The sequence below is a fragment of the Peromyscus maniculatus genome, chromosome 19, assembly GCF_049852395.1.
Source record: "Peromyscus maniculatus bairdii isolate BWxNUB_F1_BW_parent chromosome 19, HU_Pman_BW_mat_3.1, whole genome shotgun sequence".
NCBI classification, from domain to species: Eukaryota; Metazoa; Chordata; class Mammalia; order Rodentia; family Cricetidae; genus Peromyscus; species Peromyscus maniculatus.
The window spans coordinates 49,083,231-49,104,681 of record NC_134870.1 but is presented as its reverse complement, the minus strand read 5'-3'; the positions used below and the strand labels follow the sequence as shown (position 1 = coordinate 49,104,681).

General features: G+C 44.4%; 1 protein-coding gene across 1 annotated transcript in view; it reads left to right on the top strand.

The window, feature by feature from the left end:
- Fbn2 (fibrillin 2) overlaps positions 1-21,451 on the top strand; it is a 214,223-nt gene that overhangs the window by 134,556 nt on the left and 58,216 nt on the right. Inside the window, exons 21-32 of the mRNA XM_076555290.1 lie at positions 6,041-6,178; positions 7,089-7,139; positions 7,591-7,716; positions 10,243-10,470; positions 10,976-11,101; positions 12,644-12,772; positions 13,555-13,680; positions 15,399-15,524; positions 15,907-16,029; positions 16,181-16,306; positions 17,049-17,174; positions 19,573-19,695. Of these exons, the coding sequence (XP_076411405.1) occupies positions 6,041-6,178; positions 7,089-7,139; positions 7,591-7,716; positions 10,243-10,470; positions 10,976-11,101; positions 12,644-12,772; positions 13,555-13,680; positions 15,399-15,524; positions 15,907-16,029; positions 16,181-16,306; positions 17,049-17,174; positions 19,573-19,695 (1,548 nt within the window). The remainder of the gene's footprint in view (positions 1-6,040; positions 6,179-7,088; positions 7,140-7,590; positions 7,717-10,242; positions 10,471-10,975; positions 11,102-12,643; positions 12,773-13,554; positions 13,681-15,398; positions 15,525-15,906; positions 16,030-16,180; positions 16,307-17,048; positions 17,175-19,572; positions 19,696-21,451) is intronic.

The following is a 21,451-nucleotide window of genomic DNA, read 5'->3' as shown; positions in this document are numbered from 1 at the left end:
ATGCCACAGTCCCCATGGATACCTAACATCCACCTCTAAAGGGAGCTTTCCATGGTGTCATATAAATGGGCTAGTCCTTGTTTGTTGTCTAGCCAAAATGCATTAGTGATTTAATAGTTAAATAAAGACACAAGTATTTTTATCATTGTCTCCATAGAGAGTTGGATGCTAGCGTACCTACTTGTTTTTAATTTGAAATGACCAAGACCCAGATTATCAGTGGAACCCTCTTTGGAGTCATGTGTTCATTTCCTAGTGAAACATGGCCGCTGAAATCTTAGCGCTGCTCAGCTTTCCTTTTAAAAATCAGTTGCCACACACCTGGGGCAGGGCTTCATTTTTTTTAAACCTAATTACTAGTGTTTGGAGGTATGGGTACCAGATCTGTAAAACAGAAATATTTTTGCTAAGGCACGATTTACAACTAAGATGGAATTATTTATATTATATAAAGGGAATGAACTCAGCATCAGTCAGTTAATAGTCTGAGAAAGCGATCTGTATGCTACTTGAGCATCAAAGACATCTTCCTTTCTGATTCATCATACAGACTTTTATCATCCTGGCCTTTTGTCCTTATAGTTATTAATGAAACAAAGACGTCCTATTCCCAAATCATTAAGTCATTCTTCCATTTGCCAACAACTAAACACCACCACATTTCCCGGGCCGGTGTCTTAAGTTTTTCATTCGTTATGATAAAATGTGTTTCCGTTGGTTTTCTTTTTCCACCATGTGAATCCCAGGAATAGAACTCACCAGGCTTGTTGGCAAGCACGCTTACCCACTGAGACACCTCTCCAACCTGCCTTGAACGTGTTTTCAATGGGGCTGTCAGTGACCTTAATCAGTGATTACCCCACCACCTCTAGTCACAGGGTCTAAGTCATTAAGTAATGAATATTCTACTTTTTGGTTACTAATTTGAAGTTAGAGCATCTGGGACTTCATTGCGTACTAAGAATAGTTATAGAGTTCGAGTTAATCCATTGATATACCAAAGATGATCCTAAGTGGTTTTGTAAGTGTCTAAAAGACTGTCGTATTCTGGGTAGTGTTGTTAACCTTGACAGAACAACACACTTGATTCACTTTTCCTGGGTGGTACAGCTCTAGTGCCATAGTGCCATATAATCCAGACCTGTGTCCCATGTCTTCGTCCTGGGTCTGCATGCTCTCTGGCCTTATGTCCCTAACTCCCAGGGACATAAAAGAACAGCAGCTTTCCCGCTATTGGATGCCAGGTCTATTCCTTATGGTAGACTATTAGCAAAGAAGTCTGTCACTCGCTCTCTCAGGATCTGCATTGTGACATCCCAAGTGCAACTGTTTCCTGACATCTTTTTTTAAAATATCTTTTGCTGTGTCATTCTTACCCACCTGACATCCAACCTGAAGTATATCACCAGTTGGTCCTTAATCTCTTGGCCTTCCTGTGTGCACTCACCCCTGTTTCTCAATTCTGTGGATCCATCCTCACCTTTCCATGAATTCCAAGCCTATGTTTCCACCCGGCTGCAACTTTTCCATTGGGATGTCTCGTGACATCTCAACAGAACATGTCTAAAACCAGGTTCTGATTTTCTAACTCGATTCTGTTTCCTGGTCACATATTTATCTTTGCCGATGGCAGCTCCATTCTCTCAATTATCACTCCCAAATTCTCCTCCTCAGCCCCGATCCCTTACTCTCAAGCTTTCCGTTGAATCTCTAAGCAGGATCTATTGACTTTGTTTCCTGGTTACCCGTACTTCAGCCACTTTTCACCCTCCACCCATTGTTTCTCTTCTGATTTTAAAATTAATTCTTTTAGGTTAGCTTCCCGTAGTAATAGATTTCATCACAGCATCTTCACACACACACATCCTGTTTTACTGAGTTCTGATTCATCACCTCCCTGTCCTCCTCCATTAGGCCCCATCTGTCACTGTCTCTACACAAACCAATTCATTCTCTTTCCCTAATTGGTATCCTTTCAGCTTTCCTAATGTGTGTGTATATATATATATACCGTTATTGTGTCTATTTGCTACCTCCCTTACAAATCTCTTATTCTCCACTCATCATCCCCTTTCTAGTTGTGATATACAAACATATATGTATGAATACCCACAAGAGCACACAGAGAGAGAGATTTAAATCTATGTTCTACATACAATATTTGTCATTCTGAGTCTTGCTTATTTTCACTTAACATAGCCATTTCCAGTGGGGTCAATTTTCCTATGAAAGTCATCATTTGATTTTTCTTCATGACTACCCAAGATTCCATTATGTCTACAGACATATTTTCTGTATGTGTTTGTATGTAGACGCACATCTAACCTGGTTCCATTTCTTGGTGTTTATGAGTAGTGAAGCTATAAACACGGATGTGTAGGTATCGCTGTCATATGTTGACCCAGTCTTTTGTCCTTTGGGCGTATACCAAGGAGTGATATTACTGAGTCACCTGTTGTAATTCCGTTTTCAGTTTCTTGAGAAGCCTCCACACTGATTTTGAGTGGTCCTGTGCTAAGTTCCACTCCTGGTGACAGTGGACAAGGGTCCTTCTTTCCCACACCCTGGCCAGCCTGTGCTGTCTTTTGCCTTCTTGATGATGGCCGTTCTGACTAGGGTGAGATGGAATGTCAAAGTAGTTTACATTTGCACTTCCCTGGTGGCTAGGGCTGTTGAACACATTTCAAAGTGTTTATTGGCTGTTTGTATTTCTTCTTTAAGAACTAACTGTTCAGTGCATTAGTCCGTGTATTCATTTGATGACTTGGGATTTTTTTTTCAGGGGGAGAGGGGTAACTTTTGTAAATTTATGTGTGTACTGGATTTTAAACCCTGTGTGATGCAGAGCGGGTAAAGATTTCTCCCTTCTGTAGTCTAGTTCTCACTCTGGTGACCATTTCCTTTCCCATGAAGAAGCTTAATCTTTGTTGTCCAGTTCTCCTCTTAATACTATTGATTCCATTTTCCTTTTACTCCCAAACTTGTTGCCTACAGTATTTCTGCACTGGCCTCAGCTTATCCTTGGAGAGAGAAGTCAGCATGATATTCCTTTGTGGGAACTGGAGTTGTAAACACGGTGTCTCCTCCATTTCTTCAGAGCAAGGGCGGCCATCCTTGCCAAAGCTTTGGTCACTTTCATGGCCCCCCTCCTCCTGTGCCCATCCCCTACAGCCCTGCCTGCTGCCCTCCCCCCTGAGCCACACTGGCCTTCGCTCATGCATGTCCAGCATGCACCCACTGTTCTTGATCGCTGTGGCTAGAATGGTCCTCATCCCGGTTCTGTGTCTTGTCCTCTTCCTGTTTCTATTAAGCTGTCAGAGTTGGGGCTTCTCTGAGCATCATGAAAAAAGTCTCTCTGTCTGTCTCTGTCTCTGTCTTTCCTTCCTCCCACGATGTTAAACCTGATTTATTTTATTCAGAGATTTTAATTAACCCATAATCAAATCTCTATACCTATATATCTGTGTAGATGCAAAAATCATGAGGGAGAGTATCGGCCCGAGTCCCTAACCTGCGTCTTAGTGCACAGTGCCACCCTAAGAAGTGAAGTGTTGCATGGTGAGGGCCTAGAATCTGACTTCACTGACTTGAATCTTGATGCCGGCACCCAAATACTTGATTGGCCTTAGGTATACTGAGTAAGTAAAGAGGGTCTGGAATGACTCTGGTCACTAGCCCAGTGAATAGTAGCAATTGCTATCACAGTTTATCTTACTCTGAATAACAAAAGCCAGAGCGATAAACCAGTTGTTGTATGGATAATTGAAGATTTAAATTCCATCTTCTGGAAGGGTCTGTTTTCTTTGTGTCATGGCACTTACAAGTATAAACCTGTAAAGAATGTTTCACTGGAGAAGGGACAGATGCTGGCTGATGTGTCAGTCTTTCTGGAGTACATAGAGATTTTTCCCAAACCAAAACTTGCCCCATAGGAAAAAGCACAGCAACTGCCTAGCTCCTCCCACACCCACACCTAGCTCTTCCAACACCAGCAGCTCCTCCATCACCCTCATGCAGCTACTCCAACACCCTCAGCTCCTCCTCCACCTTCACCCAGCTCCTCCCACACCCTCAGATCCTCCCATACCCACACCTAGCTCTTCCAGCACCCTCAGCTCCTCCCAGACCCTCAGCTCCTCCCAGACCCTCAGCTGCTCCCAGACCCTCAGTTCCTCCCAGGCCCTCAGCTCCTCCTACACTCTCATCCAGCTCCGCCCACACTCAATTCCTCCTACATCCTCACACAGCTCCTCCCACACTCTTGCCCACAACTCTTTGTATTAGGTCAAGGAAAGAATTGTTGCTTTAGTTTAATCTCTACCCCCACAGGATTTAGGCCATGGCAACTTCTTGTGATATGCCCAGGCATCATCATTCTCTCATAGTTCCCTCTCTGTTTATGAAGTCACTTTTGTTTATATTTTATTGTTGAATTTAGAAGTAAAGCTTTGCACATAGAATTACATGAGATTGCAATAAGTTCTATGGGAATATACTTTGATATTCCTCAATTGTGTGCAGCAATATTGTTATTTTTTTAGCGGTGCTCTTACACTGAGAGGAAAAGTCATGAAACATGACAGAATCCACTAACAAGAGTTTTATTAAGATGAAGAGAAAAGGATAGAAGTGATCAGGCCTGCTGGAAGGACACCTGTGTGAAGGGGGCCGGCTTTTAAAGGCCAAGCCACACCTGCACACACAGGCCCATGTAGCTACTCCACACATGCACATAGATCACGTGGTTGCACTGCACGCTTTCCGCAACCACTCAGCCACGGGGTCATGGGTCACACAGGACGTCTGAACTGGAAATGACTGAGTGTCCCGCTGGGCATGCTTGACCATGCCTGACCATGGGGGTGTGGTGGGAATTCCTATCAAATATGTTCTAGCGTTTGTTATCAGAATCGAATCATCTGAGATGATCAAGAATGCAGATTTCTTAGCTGTACACCCAGAGCTATGCATCTGCAATTAATCAGGAATATTGCCAGTGTCATGCACACTCAGCTGAGAGCCACAGTTCTACAAAGAAAATTAAGCATGTAGTTGTATAGGCAGTCGATACTGGCCCTGTCACTTGAAATAAATTCGTTGCCACTACTTCAGAATCAGTTGTCATTTACTCTTTGTTCAGCTAAAGTCTGTTGTTGTATCAAAAGCTCCACTCACCGCTGGCCATACCCTCCAGCACACGTGGACTCAAAAGCAAGATGCCCGTGGTAGCTCACAATGATGTCACTGTTTAAAAAGGAAAAGTTAAATGAGATATGGAAACATTTTAAACCTTGGGAGTGGCTATCTCAGGTGGTCAGATTGCTAGGACATTTTTATATTGTCTTTATATTGCTCTGTGCCCTCAAGTCATTGATGATAAATAAACGTGTTAGTTTTGAAGGTAGAGCTAAAATTACACATAAGCACACAGGACAAAATACTAAAAGAAAGCAGCCCTGGTATGACCCAGGGATGACTGGTGGATTTATTTTATGTGTTATTATCATATGTTTGTTATCTTTGTTTTGTTTTTTAAGATTTTTTTTTCCAAGCTAGTCATCAAATAAATGTCTTCAGTTAGGGGAATATTGGATCTTCTCAAATAGAATGTAGATCTTGATGGCCTTGTTCGGTGAAGAATGAGGGAAGAATAGAAACGACATATATTTGTTCTTAACTATCAAAGCACGTATCATAAAGGTTGTCCCACTCCACCTGTGTTATGGTGTTATCATGGCAATGCACCATACTCCTAGTACCAGAATAAACCCTTGGGCAGTAGTGATTATTTCTCTAGAGCTTATTAGCAGATACAATTGTACGAACGGCCACATTGTGTGGGGTAGTGCAGTTCAATATTTGATTTTTGCCGTATTTAAATACAGGCACATGTCCATACGCTCAAAGAATGTGATGTAAAAATGATTTCAAGAATTAATACTCTTGTATCCTTTTTACACTGTAACAAATCCCTTTGGTGTACACAGAGTTCATTTTCTCACGAGATAGAAGCTTCCCAACCTCTCCTCTTCCTTTTCAGACAGCCTGAAAGGGACATGCTGGCTCAACATCCAGGACAACCGCTGTGAGGTGAACATTAATGGGGCCACCCTGAAATCCGAATGCTGTGCCACTCTTGGAGCTGCCTGGGGGAGCCCCTGTGAGCGCTGTGAGCTAGGTAGGAGCCTGACCAGGCCCCCAGACCTGTTGATTGGAATGTCATCTGGGTCAACAGACGTTCCTTCTCACAGTGTATCTTTAGTGAGGAAGACCACTATATTGTAGTCTCTCCAAAATTGTCTTCCCAGGTGTGTAGCTGAGTTTTTCAGGTCCTGCCTGGCCCAAGGTCAGGACAAATCTCTCTCACCCGCCAGTTCCGCAGCTGCTCAGACCCAACCAAGTAAACACACAGAGACTTATATTACTTACAAACTGTATGGCCTTGGCAGGCTTCTTGCTAACTGTTCTTATATCTTAAATCAACCCTGTTTCTATTAATCTATAAGTTGCCACGTGGCTCATGGCTTACCGGTATCTTAATATCTGCTTCTCATCGTGGAGGCTGGCAGCGTCTCTCTGCCTCAGCCTTCCACTTCCCAGAATTCTCTTCTCTGCTTATCCTGCCTGTACTTCCTACCTGGCTACTGGCCAATCTGCATTTTGTTTATACAGAGCGATATCCACAGCACAGGTGAAATTCATTCTTTAGAAATTTATATTTGCGTTTTCCATCAAGTGTGAGCAGACCACCTAAGTCTCTTAGATGTGGAAAGAGAATTGGCTCAAACGTGGTGTCCTCGTTTGGATGTGTCCCGGGGGACAGGATGGCCTTGTCCTTGAGGCTTTGATTTGTTTGCTTTTAATTCATTTGTCAGTTTGAGCAGAGAGCAATTGACGGGGAAATCATTTCAGTCTGGGTCAACAAGGATGGTGTCAGCAGTACAGCAAGCAGGGAGTTTTCTGAATTGGAGACAACTGGTCCCTTGGCCTGGGTGACCCAGCTTCAAGTTTTAATTCCTTCGTACTGAGCCTGACAAATGTATTCTTCTTCTGTAACGAAGTAAAATTCTGCCCTGTTGTGCTTCCAGACGCAGCTTGCCCAAGAGGGTTTGCCAGGATCAAAGGTGTGACTTGTGAAGGTGGGTGTGATTCTTGAGTGAAACAAGTCCTTAAAGAAGAGCTCAGAATTCCCATTCCCTCTCAAGGAGCTAGTCACTCTTTTCCAGACCCTTGAAATTTCAATTAAACTACACTCAGTGTAATCAACACAGTGCTCTTAGGAAATAGCTTTGAGGTTCCCATTTCTCCTCTTCCTACAGTTCCCAAGGAAGTCCCCAGCCTTCAAGGCCCAGAACAGCTGGCAAAGGAGCATGTCTGGGCTGCACTTTTATGGACAGCATGGCTGTGGCCGTCTGCACAGCTGGTGCCCAGGAAAGCTGGTGGCTGCGCTGTGGAATATTTTTGCTTTAACTAAAGTAATAATCCACACCATGCTGTTGCAGATTGAATACTCTACACAGGAAATGAGGCTACACCTGCTTTTTCTATTAGCAACGTCTTTACCCTTCTGCTTACTGCATTTCCCCACAGATGTTAATGAATGTGAGGTGTTTCCTGGCGTCTGTCCAAATGGACGCTGTGTCAACAGCAAAGGCTCTTTCCACTGTGAATGCCCTGAAGGCCTTACGCTGGATGGAACGGGCCGTGTGTGCTTGGGTAAGATGCATGCTTTCCTGTCCACATGCATGAAGTTAACCATCATGGACTTGTCCTCTGGGCCAGTCCAAAACCAGAGTCTGTACTGGAGAAATTTGCTTTAAATGAGATACAGTGTGAGGGGAAAATCACTCCAAGATATTAAAATGTGTGCTTTATTAAAATAGTTTCTGTTTAAAACGTACTTTTACAAGAAAAAAGAAAAACTGTCATTTAAGCTTTGGTTTCTGAAACTTTAGACAAATTGAGTTACTCTCACTATATTCATAAAAGGAAACTAGACATATTTTGAACCTAGAATTTTAAAAGTTAGCATGTACCAGCTGACTGCAACCATACTTTCCAGATAAAAGGGGGAAGGGAGGGACAAAGGTGTGTCAATCATACTGCTCCCTCCTCTACCACCATTAAAGTACAAATTTACTTCTTCTTTTTTTAATAGAAATTTATTTATTTGTTTGTTTTTTTTGTTCTTGGGTTTGTTTTTTTGTTTTGTTTTTTCAAAATGAGGTTTCTCTGAGTAGCTTTGGCTGTCCTAGAACTCACTCTAGAGGCCAGGCTGGACCAGGCTGACCTCGAACTCACAAAGATCCGTCTGCCTCTGCCTCCCAAGTGCTGGGTTTAAAGGCGTGTGCCACCACCCACCCAGCTGCACATTTTCTTAATGCTTTGTTTTCTAAAGATCTAAAATGCTCAGACTCCTTGTCAACACTGTAGTGATGGTGGTTTCACCTTAGTCTTTATCGATGCCATAGCTGACAGAATTTGAATTTCATAATGGAAAGAGAAGCTTTCGTTTATTTTGTGTTATATGTAACCAAGACTTTTTCTTTTAAAGATAACTTTTCCCAATAAGCTGTGGAATAGTAAAGTTTTTGAAAGGACTAGGGTTGGCACAGGACACACCAAGACCAAGTTCTCAGCTCAAAGGAGATTTATTTGCCCCTGAGGAACAAAGATAGGGGCTAAGAGACAAGGGAGAGGGGAGAAAGGGGGCAAGGGAGAGGGAGAAGGAATATTTGACCTGGAGGCCTCTGGATAGAGAGGAGATCGACATGACCCATAGGCAAATGGCAGTTTATAGGTGGAAAATGGGAACCCTGTGTTAGGATGAGTTGGTTTATTTTAACTGGGCATGTTAACTGGAGTGCCAAAAGGGGGTTTTTGATTGCTGGACCTCAATACCTTCATAGTTGGACCTAACTAAATCCTTCACATCTTATAAAGATCCTTCCTTCCCTAGTGGCCGTGCTGGGTCAAGTCAACTCAGAGACCAGTGTTTGGGAAGCTGTGTCATTAGACTCTGGGAAGTGGTATAGTGTGTGACTTCATGTTCATGTAGACACCCTGCATGGAAGACTCAAAATGAAACTTTACCGTGCTTGCTCTTATAAAATGCTTCTTCTCAGTTTCGATTCTGGGAAATGTATGTAACTCAAGGTTAAAGACGGACGCAGATATGATGTGACCTTTGGTTGAGAGCTCGGAAGACTCAGGACCAACAATAACTGACTCAGTAAACTTGTCTTTTTGCCATGGTGACCTTTCCATCAGGGAAGACCTTCCCCTTATGAACCAGGTTTCAAGCTCACTCATGATGTCACGTCTCAGAATGCTTTCGCCACAAATATCATTTTGTTTAGCTAAGAAAATTTTTCTCTGAACCTGTTATTCCTTTCTGTCATTAGGCAGTGTGTGACTGGAGTTCTGCCATCTTTCTGTTGACCAGCACATGAGCATGTTGTCCATAGACCTATGGTACTATCTCACCCTGTCGTGTGGCTGTTCATCGCTGTGCTGAGTCCCTGAATCACTCAAGCTGGGCATTAACATACAGTTTGGAAAATGCTCATTCATTTAAATAAATAATTTGGCCCCTTCCTGGTGAAGAAGTTGATGGTTCTACCTGGCTCAGGAGAAAACCCAGATCCACAATTTGTAACAACAAAACAAAACCCATTTGAAGTAAAAACATAATGTGTTTGTCAAGCAGACTCAGTAGATTTTTGCCGAGTTTCAAATGGGGTGCAGCAGTGAAGTAGCTGACCATTGCTGGACCCTAACAGGACTCCCGTAAGATGACTTTAAGCAGATGAAAAAGAAGGGGCCACCACTGAAATTATTTTTTTCTGATAAGGAAAATGCAAGACCATGATCGTGGGCTAGGACATGGAAGAGCCATGTCCTCAGGAGAGTGTTTCAGGATTCCTTGTGAGAGTTAATCTGCTAAGAACCCACCTTCACTCCTGCTAAATGACTGTTACTATGGAGACCATTCAAGGTGGTGACAGACTGGTTTCTCATTTTCAGTCTGTCTCCGGGCCCACCATCATGCACTGACTGCTTTCTTGAGTCGGGCTTCACACAGCACTGCCATTGATGAGGAAAGAATCCTTTAGGAGATGTGCAGTTTTAGCTAAGTCCAGGTAGCCTGAGGCCCCCAGTGTGAGAATCACTGAACAGATGTGGGATAGGGATGTTGAGTGAATCTCCCAACCTAGGCTCAGACTCTGCTTGTCGGTGCAGATATCCGCGTGGAACAGTGCTTTCTGACGTGGGATGAGGATGAATGCGTCCACCCCGTTCCTGGGAAATTCCGCATGGACGCCTGCTGCTGTGCAGTTGGGGCAGCTTGGGGCACAGAGTGTGAAGAATGCCCCAAACCTGGCACCAAGGAATATGAGACCCTGTGCCCCCGGGGCCCAGGCTTTGCTAACAGAGGGGACATCCTCACGGGGCGTCCGTTTTACAAAGGTAACTGCGAGCTGGTCCCTGACCCATCACACGTTCCAGGGCACTCTCTGCACTCTTTGAGAAGGGGTCCTGTTTTCAACCTGTGATTTGTGGCCAGCCTAAGGACCGAAACTCTAAATTGCATGCAAAAGACAGTATTGATAGAAAGCTGGGAAAACAGAATGCTAATCATTCTCTTCCTCTTCTTCTACTGTCCTGTATTTTCTTTGACAGAGCGTGAGGAGAGGTAGCCCTGCCCATGCCCTCAGTAGCAGAGAGATCTCTGCCCCCACTGTTCTTCATAAGCAACCGCTAGGTATACAGGAGTGAGGTTCAGAGGGTGAAGAACCTCTTCAACAGTGGAAATGTTTCCCGTGCCATTTCTGTAGTCATTTCAGACCCCGGGAGCGGTCCCTGTCCATGGCTGCATGATTGTTGTTTATGGAGACAGACTTTTAAGTTAAGGCAATGGGGAGGACTCATTCCTGCCAACCAGCTCCACAGTTGGGCCTCTCTCTGTTTGCAGATATCAACGAGTGCAAAGCCTTTCCCGGGATGTGCACCTATGGGAAGTGCAGAAACACAATTGGAAGCTTCAAGTGCCGTTGCAATAATGGCTTCGCCCTGGACATGGAGGAGAGAAACTGTACCGGTAAGATGGGTTTTCTCCATTAATGAAACCTCGCTTTCTTGCCTTTACAGTGAGTACACTGCCTGCAAAAGCCCATCTTCTCAATGAGAATCTCTCTCTCTTTCTACCCCCCCGACACATTATTATTATTTTCTTTTACTGATCTTAAAAGCCAGTTCTCCGAAGAATTTTGAGAGCTACAAAATAGCCCAAAATGCCATTGTTTTGATGTGAAAATATGATCTTCAAAATATATGAGGACTAAAGAATATAGCCATTAAGAGTTTGTGTCTGTTATTTCAACCTGAAGAATATTCTAGTAATTGTTTTAGTTTATGATAAACATGTTTTGACTTGCTTTCCTCCCCTGCAAACAGCATTCTTTTTTTTTTTTTTTTTTTTTATTTTCTGGAGCTAAGGACCGAACCCAGGGCCTTGCGCTTGCTAGGCAAGTGCTCTACCACTGAGCTAAATCCCCAACCCCTGCAAACAGCATTCTTAACCCCATGAGATTGAAAAGAGATGAATTTAGAAATGTTTCTGTTTGGTGGCATGCAATGGATTACAAAGGCTTGACCAGAAATGCAGAAGTTGTCCAGTGATCACAAAGCAAGACTTCAAATTTCAGCTCATCCAAAGACACAATGAGCCTGGTGTGCTGGCTTGTACCTCCATGCCAGCCTTTGGCAGGCAGAGGCTGGGGGAATATCTGTGAGTTCCTGGTCTATGCAGAGTACTCCAGGACAGTCAGAGACTCGATACATTAGCAAATATTTTAAAATAAAATAAGATAGTGGCAGAAACATTTCATTCATTGTGACTTTTTTAAAATGGCTCATGTTTTCTTAAACATATTTGGTGTAGATCCGACTTCGGTACTGAAAATGCATTATAGGTGTGAGGGAGTTCTCAAGAACTTTTGGAGAGTACAGATATTATTACTGTGTGAGAAAAAACATGGTAAAACATAACACATAATTTCTCTTTATCTTTTAAAACTTGGTAAGTAAGCACTTGTCTTCCAAGGGCAGCGCAGATCATATGTGGGTTCACTCCACGAACCAGCTGTGTCCGCACACTCTGACTTGAGGGGTGTGCTGGGTCTGCCTTGGATGCTGCCTCTCTGTCCTGCCAGCCAGCCAACCCTCTTGGCATTAGCGTTCCATGTCCACATGCTGCCTTGGCTGGGGTAGCAGAATGAACTGTCTCTGCACATTGCTGGGCCTTCCTCCCGTGTGAGCACGTGGCCTCCCCACTCGGACCATACAGGGGAGTGGCTGGGTCCATTCTCCATCACTACAACTAAGCCACATTTCAGAACTCAAAGACACCCAGGCCCCACCTGCCGGTTGACCATGACAGTTTTGGCAGTTGGAAAAAGGAATGTGCCTTAGGAAGGAGACGTCCCCTCCACCCGATCTCCTCAGAACATTTCTTCCTACTCTCAGCCCTGGTTTCCCCGAGTCTCAAAAGTGCGGCACCCTCCCGTGGAAAGCCCCGTCCCTCCAGCACCCTCTTATTCTCCTTCTGTGTTTTTCTTCTTTTCTTGAACGTGGGGAGTAGACATCGATGAGTGCAGGATCTCTCCTGACCTCTGCGGGAGTGGCATCTGTGTGAACACCCCGGGCAGCTTCGAATGCGAGTGCTTTGAGGGATACGAGAGCGGCTTCATGATGATGAAGAATTGCATGGGTAAGCTGGGTCAGACCCCCCTGGCTGGCTAGGAAAGCAGCCTGGTCCAGGCCAGTCTGTTGCACCTTGGCTGCCTTCAGAGCTGCGGCAGCACCCTTGACCGGAAGTGTGCTGAGGACTGAGAGCTGTCAGGGACAGACAAAAATCCCTTCCTTGAACTGGAAGCAACACACAGACTATCTGGGATCAATTTTTTTTTTAATCGATAACATTGTGGTGACCCCCGATTTGTGTTCTGGCTTGCCAGTCCCATGAGAGCTATGCCTTGTAGTTGTGCAACTGAAAAATGTTTAGGCCACTATGAGTGACTTATTGAATTTACTGCATAAGATGTTGCCACTCTCATGGGTTCAACCTTTTCCCGTTACAAAAGAGCATTGTTGTCCACAATGTACTGGTCTGCACTCACGGGCTACATGCAGCCACAGGCCACAGATTAGGCCCTCCTCACTGTAATCTTTTAGGAATCTTAGATTCAAGCTACAGACACTGAATTGACTGACAACAACCTATGAACCCTTATCCTATGGAGATATAAAAGTAAATGTTGTATGATCCAGATTATTTTGTACATGAAAATTTTCCAGGGGTTCGCTGTATTGAGAGTAGAAGTTTCATGTTTTTCATATTGAAATAACAAGTGAGACTTATCCCTCTTCTGTTTGGATGTGTCTTTATGTTTGAGCCACACACCTGCCTCCCGCTGTCCCTTCTCCCGTACTGTATATGTAAATATCTTTTCCTCCGAGTTCTTTAATGGATCTCACGTTTTTACCTTTCAGACATTGACGAATGTGAACGTAACCCTCTCCTTTGTAGGGGTGGCACCTGTGTGAACACTGAGGGCAGCTTTCAGTGTGACTGCCCCCTGGGGCATGAGCTGTCACCGTCCCGTGAGGACTGTGTGGGTGAGTTTTTTTTCCCCTTCGTATAGAAATCCAGTGAGCACAATGGGTAAAGATCAAGAGTCAGTTCTAATGGATGTATGACTTTTGTGGCTCCTGTCAACCTGGATATCCCAATTCCCCATATCTAGTTTCTAGAATGTTGGGCACTGGGCTCCTTTCCATGGAAAGACCTCTATGCAAGGTTCATAGGTTCCGTTGTCCAGGAAGGGTGGTGAGTGAGCTGCCCAGGACACCTCCTGGTTGTTTTTCTGTCCACACACCCATTCGCCTAGTGTGTCAGAATCCACACCTCACCCAGGTCTACACACCCACCCACATAAGGCCGTGCGAGCTCCCTTGACACCTCACACCTCAAGGTCTTCCGCTAGCATCAAGTCCAGAAGGACGGCAGAGGTCACAGCAGAGTGCTGGAGGCATTTCCCCACTCCAGTTGTTCCCTTGAAATCCACACAGGGTTACCATGTCTAGTACATGTCTAGTATATGTCTAGTACATGTCTAGTACATGTGCTGTCCTGCACCGGCTTAGCCAGGAAGCACCTTCCTCAGCACACCTTTTCCTCAGAACTGTTTGAGCAACAGCTCACCAACGTACACACCTTTATTTATAAGCCAGATAGATTTCTCTGCCGGTACATGAAATGAACCTTAAGCAAAACAGACATTTTTCAGTAGGGTGAATTTAAACTTTTAGATATTTTTATTTTGGTAACAGTGCAAATAATGACTTTACACTGGGGACTGAAGAATTCATGGATGGACGTGCTGCAATATAGTGATTCGGGAACCTGCTCCTGAGTCTCTGTAACAGCTTAGAGTTCACCAACCCTACAGCTGAGAAAACGGCCCCTCAAAAGGGCAATATGTATTATAAAATAAATGTTTTGTGATATGTATACTCAATGACTATAACCATAAATATATGTAGCATATTCTTCTAGGTCGTTGTGCGAGTCTGAGATAATTTCTCATTATATCCAGTGGTCACTGAGTCTTAACTTATATTCCTTCTGATGAGTATTTTGCATATGGAAATGGATCACTCTGTTGTCACAGGGTGTTCTCTGGGAACTTTATGATGTACTCCACATATTTTTGCATGACTTTTTTTTTTAAAGGCATTTGTCCATCTTGTAAAGGCCAGATTGTTTTAAACTAACAGTGGCAGGCTGAAGATCCACATAGCCAGGCACATAAACAGCTTGATGAACACAAACATATGAGATCTTAACTGCCACGACTCTGTTCTCTGGAACCGGCATCTTCCTTCAGGATAATCCAAGTTCTGTAGGCAGCACCTGAACAGCTTTTGAAGACTATGTGGGCACACCAGTGTAAATCCATAAAGTAAATAACAATGAGATTTACTTATGGCATACAATATGTCTGTGTACTTTGTGGTGGCAATGACTAGCTACATGTGGCTATCTAATTGTAATTAGAATTAAATACATACAATTGCTCAGTCATATTATACACATTTCAAGGGCTAGTAGAACTTGCAGTTCCATTTTGGAAACTATAGACAGAGAAGGGAATGCTCCCAACACAGCAGAAAGTTGTTGTGTCAGCAATAAGGGAATAGAGACCAGCCTTTTTACCAAACATCCCAGATTGTCCTGTTTCCCACTCAGGCGACACCTCTTTGGTGAAGCCTGCTCCTAAAGACTCTTCTAAGTTTGCTGTGGTGTAAAGCATAATTCTGTTTGTCCTTTCTAGATATTAATGAGTGCTCCTTGAGCGACAATCTCTGTAGAAATGGCAAATGTGTGAACATGATTGGAACCTACCAGTGTTCTTGCAGTCCTGGGTACCAGGCCACGCCAGACCGCCAAGGCTGTACAGGTAAGGGTGGGCCGCACAGGTCTGCACTATATCCTAAAGCCTATGGGAGTCCTTGGTACTATAAATGAATGTAAGCAGGGGCCAGATGGTTTGCTGACTTTGCAGAAAACTCACTGGTCTTTTCATAAAAAGTGCTCCAAACTTCATAGCTGTTATATTTCTGGGTTCTTTCCTCCTCAGACAGTGAACTAAACAGAATGCTATATGAAAGGAAGTGAAAGGGATTAAGGGATTATATCAATGGTATAATCTTAAATCAGTACCAACAATATAAAGACAAATTTAAAGCTAGTCATATATTATGTTTAAAAAGAAGATGCAGTAACCGTTCCTTTGCATGGATGTAAATTTGGCGTTTAATGTGCTTGTAATGTCTGCACAGATATCGATGAATGTATGATAATGAACGGAGGCTGCGACACCCAGTGCACAAATTCAGAAGGGAGCTACGAATGCAGCTGTAGTGAGGGGTATGCACTGATGCCGGATGGGAGATCGTGTGCAGGTACAGAAAAGATAAATATATATGCATGCTATGGTTCTTCTATTAGAAATGTGGCTCCAGACTTTATCAAGTAGAGCTGAATGGAGACATTGTATTTGAGACCAATGAAAAATGTTCTTGCTCTCACTGACCATTAACTTTGCGTCATCAGACATTGATGAATGTGAAGACCACCCTGATGTCTGCGATGGTGGTCAGTGCACCAACATTCCTGGGGAGTATCGCTGCCTCTGTTACGATGGCTTCATGGCTTCCATGGACATGAAAACATGCATCGGTGGGTATCAGGAGCAAGTGATAATGTTTTTATTGTTCTCTATTATTGAGGCCATCATACTGAGTGAAATCGAATGTCTGCCTCCATCTTCCTCTCTTCCCATATCTCCTCATATGTGTCTCCTGCTCAGCTTCAGGTTTTTTTTTGTTTCTTTTTATCACCCATTGAGTCCAGTTAGTGCCCCCCTTGTGTGCATAGGTGTAGGGCCATTCACAGGAGCTTAGGAACCCTACCAGTGGTCACACCCTTCAAAAAGAATGGTTTTCCCTCCCTCAGTCACTTTCCACTGACCACTCCTCCTCCATCGGGGCCAGGACCTGGAAATCACCTACCACGCCAATGGTCCAATTTTAGTTGGGTTGATCTTGCATGAGTAACCATGGCCGCTGTGAGTTCATGCATTCGATAACCATGTCATGTCCAGAAGACAGCATGTCACAGCACCCCCTCCCCAGCAAATGAGAGTCTGATACACGTGTATCAGCACACATACACGGAAAGAAGACTTGTTTCACTGTTTCTTTGAAAATCCGAGCCATTTTGCTAAAACCATAAAACATGAAAAAGAAGAATTATTTCAGGAGTTCTTAAAGGCAGGTAGGTACTTACCTGCAGCACGAATCTTTCAAGGGAGCTGTATTTTAAGTGTTATCCGTTTATTTCAGTGCTTTGCTGTTCAGCTTAAAAGGTGGCTTTTAAATTGCGGCGATGAACAGCAGTAACCGGAAAATGTCTTTTCCAGATGTGAATGAATGTGACTTGAATCCCAACATCTGCATGTTTGGGGAATGCGAGAACACGAAGGGGTCTTTCATCTGCCACTGTCAGCTGGGCTATTCGGTGAAGAAGGGGACCACGGGGTGCACAGGTAGGACCCGGCCCCATGTCTGCTAGACTCCGGCCTCACGGGTTTCAAAGGCTGACATCATCTCAGCGGTCACCATCCCGGGGACCCACGCATCCTAGGGCCGGTCCACCAGGCTGTGACTGCCGTGTGATGGATGAGTAACTTGCCCTTAGCTATACCTTGCCTGATCTCTGACTGAGCCACCCAGTAAGGAGGAGAAGCAGTGGGGTCAAGCCTGCCCTGCTCCTGGTGGATCTTGTAACATCGTCGTCGTTCAGGTGCTCAGCCTGAGTACAGCCCAAATGGAGGGCCCACGTAAAGAAGGGACAGTCACAGCAGTGGTTTTCAACCTTCCCCATGCTGCCACCCTTTAATGCGGTTCCTCATGTGGCGTGGCCCCCAACCATACAGTTATTTTTGTTGCTACTTCGTACCTGTAATTTTGCTACTGTGATGAATCGTAATGTAAGTAGCTGTGTTTTCCGATAGTCTTAGGCGACCCCCGTGAAAGGGCCATCCGACCACAAAAGGGAGTGCGGCCCACAGGTTGACAACCACTGTCCTAAAGCATCCAAGTGTTCATTTGATTCTCAATGTGAAACTGGTAATGCATTTAGATCCTATTTAGACTTTTACTGTCTTAACCCCCCTGCTTTCTTCTCTTTTTCTCTCTCTTTCTCCCACCATTACCCCTCTCTTTCTCTCTCTCTCTTCACTGTTCTTGCTTAACCCATGCACTTTATCTTCCGACTCCTCTTTTTGCTGTTTATTTTTCTCCCTTTGCATACAGATGGGACTAGGAAACGTCATGATAAGGTCTGGCGAGTTGTCTCCTGATGTTCACTTTAAGGTCCCCATATGGTGTTGTGTGGTATTTTGATTGTGTTCTGACAAATAAAGCTTGCTTAGAGTTAGAGGGCAGAGCTAGCCACTAGCTAACCATAGAGGTTTGGAGGACTGTAGAAAGAGGAGACAGGAAGTAGTAAGGTGGGGCTAAGAGAGGATCTGAATCCTTTTGTTTGGAGGAACTGGAAAGGGGCGAAGCGACTGTGGCTGCTCCCCTGCCGCTCTGAACTTTCAGATGTTTACCCCGATATTTGACTCCTGGTTTTTTATTGATAAGATTAATTAGAATAATGCTTCAGTATGGCATTTTGTTCAAAACAGCATTGAGGAGCTCAGGCTGCAGGAAACGCTTTAGCTGACCATCCAGGAAAAGACAGAGAGGAAGAGGGATGAGGGCAGGACTTTACCCCTAGTAAAGGTGATAGAAGCCAGTCGTGTGTGCACAGTGTCAGTTCAACAGTGGCAGCTTGAAGTCATTGAGCTGCTAGAACAGATGAATCATAGTCTAGAAAGTTTTGGAAACCAAATCTACATAGTTGTGCATAGTACAAGTGTATGTGTTATATATGCACACATTCATACACCTGTGTATTGCTTTGCAATAGAGATATGTCGCAAGAAATGCATCCTTAGATGAATTTACCAGCATGCTAAATCAAAAAACATACCTATTCCAGCACAGCTCCAAGTCTAGGCGTTATCAGCTTATAGGACCACCGTCAATGGTCTGCGATGGACCAAACTGTCATTAGGCTGCACGTGACTGTATATATCTGAATAGATCACACATAGGTGTCTCTGTGTAATATTTGTGAACAGAAACACACACTCATAAGCATTGGTCCCCTTCCAGGAATGTTCGGAAAAGAACATTTTTCACATATTCTTAGATAAGAAATAAAAAGCAAAAGGGCACACGTAAGGGACAGTAAGGGACAGTTTACAGAAACTCTAAATATGTATGTAGCAGTGTGTGTGTGTGTGTGTGTGTGTGAGAGAGAGAGAGAGAGAGAGAGAGAGAGAGAGAGAGAGAGAGAGAGATATGAGGGGAGTTAATCCTAGGTGCTTACAGATAGCAAGCAAACCTTTTACCCCTGAACTACATTGGGGCATTGACTTGTAAAATGAAGGATGGATTTTTTTTTTTTTAACATCAAGCTCATTCTTATCTTCATGAAAAGTATGTGATAAATGTTAATTGGAAGGAACAGCACAGCCTTTCTCAAAAACCTCTCTTGAAATGTGTGTCTCCATACCCTTCCCACAGAGTTTTGTCTGGGCCTTGGCAGCACGTGGGGGCTGCCACTCACGTCCCCAGGGGACAACAGCTTCACTGTCCCGTTCCAGCAGGAAGTGGCCAGCAAGCTCTTGTATAGAGAAGGGCTTGTTGGGTCACGATCACGACGTTTTACATCTTACCGGAGTGAGAAACGAATGAAAGACAAAGGCGGTGTTAGTGCTTTCTCTCAAAAGCCCCGTGTTCACCCTAAATTGCCGTCTTTTCAGAAACACACTGGAAGCAGACCTAATTAGCTCGTGCTTTATCTTTTCCTTTCCGACTCTGGTTTCTCAGACGTGGACGAGTGTGAAATCGGTGCCCACAACTGTGACATGCACGCCTCCTGTCTGAATGTCCCCGGAAGCTTCAAATGCAGCTGCCGAGAAGGCTGGGTGGGGAACGGCATCAAATGTATTGGTGAGTTCGCAAACAAGAAAGACCCTTCTCCGAGGGCCAGCGTTCTTAGCGGCTCTTCCTTGCACACGTGTTCGCCGGCATACTCCAGCGGGAACATCCTCTTCACTTTTTATTTACTCTCTCGTAAATCAAAGCTGTCTTTGGTCGCAGGGATAATTCCTGCCTGAGTGTTTCCTTAGCTTTAATATAAATGGTCAAATTACAACAGGATACTCTGGCATCTGCCTTTTCCATGCATGTTGCTCAGTAAAAAATTATTTGATGTGCAGCCAGTGATCTAAACAGCTGTAACATGAAAAACGGCTAATGTGTTTTCCCAGTCTTTTCCTAGAGTAATCAGTGCGATTTGAAAGCCAGGGAAGCAAATGGTGGAACAAAGGGGCTTTTCACATGGCCTCAAGACGGGAGCCAGTGGACGGCTTAGTGTTAGAATTGTCCTCACAGGCAAAGCTGAGTGTTTTGTTGAATCCCAAGAAGTCTAACTTGAAAAAGAGACTAGAGAACTCTTTTTTCCCCCGAGTTCCTCTTGAGCCCAAGCCTAATAATATTATATAGCCCTGAGGCAGGGGACTGGATTATACTCTGGGTGTCATTCATAAAGCTGTTTAATATGTCCATGCTGTGACAATAAAGACTATTTCCAGCTGGTAAGAATTACCCAGGTCAATTTAAAATAGAAGAAGAAGAAGAAGAAAAACCATCTGAGATTCCCATGATGACTTCTCATTAAAGCTTATAGACCCCTAGTAAGGATTAAATAAAAAAAAAAAAAAAAAAAAAAACTTTACTATCTCTTACCAATAATGTAAATTAATTTAAGTAAGGCTTGCCTATCCGGCCAAATGTTTCATACTTGTCAAATATTTAAAGCCAATTACTGAATGTACATGATCATAGTTTCCAAATGACTTTGCTGGGTAACAACCTGTGTCGGCTTCCTCCGGTCGACTGCAGGCCTGTTTCCAGGCCAGTGATGTCCACCAGCGTCCATCTCACGGCCTGACAGGCAGGCCTGGCCTCGTTCCCATCGTTCTTGTCCCATGTGCCTTCTGGTTTTCTCTCAGTTTCCATTTTAGGTGCGGCTTCATGTCCGTCTGTCGGTCTGGCCAGCCGTCACAAGACTGCCCGTCCCAGGATGAGATCAGTCACCAGCGGTCCATCATCCTCAGTCATTTCCTTCCTTCCCTCTCTCCTCCTGGCACCCCTGTCCCCTCTCTTCCTTCTCTTCTCTCACCCTCTTCCCTCTCAGTCTCCCCCCTCTCCCTCTCCTTTCCCCCCTTCTGACCCCTCTCCCTCTTCCCTTTCTCTTTTTCCCTCCCCCCGGGTTCCCTCCCTGACCCTCCTGCAACTTACTAACTTCAGTTAGCAGTCCTAGAAATCTCCAGCCTCTTTTCACAATTGTCGGTGACCTCTTTACATTTAGGAGAAACCCGCATCCTCTCCGTGGGTTTCAAGTCTCTGCGGCATTTTCTGGCTTCACCTTCCACGGCCCTGGCCCCCAGGTTGTGCCCCTCCACCTGCCTGTAACGCCACCTTCTGTAGGTTTTCTCTCCGGTGGTCCCGTCTGTGCCGATCTCTCCGAGAAACACCCTCTGTCCTTCTTCTACTCTGTGAACTTCTGCTCCTCCATCCTTGCAAGAGGAGGTCTGGAGTTGATTAAAAGTTACCTCTTCGATGGGATCTGCCTCGATCCCTGCATTTCCAACTAGGTTATATCTGTAGCATGTTTTCATAGTTCATAGCAAAATACATACTT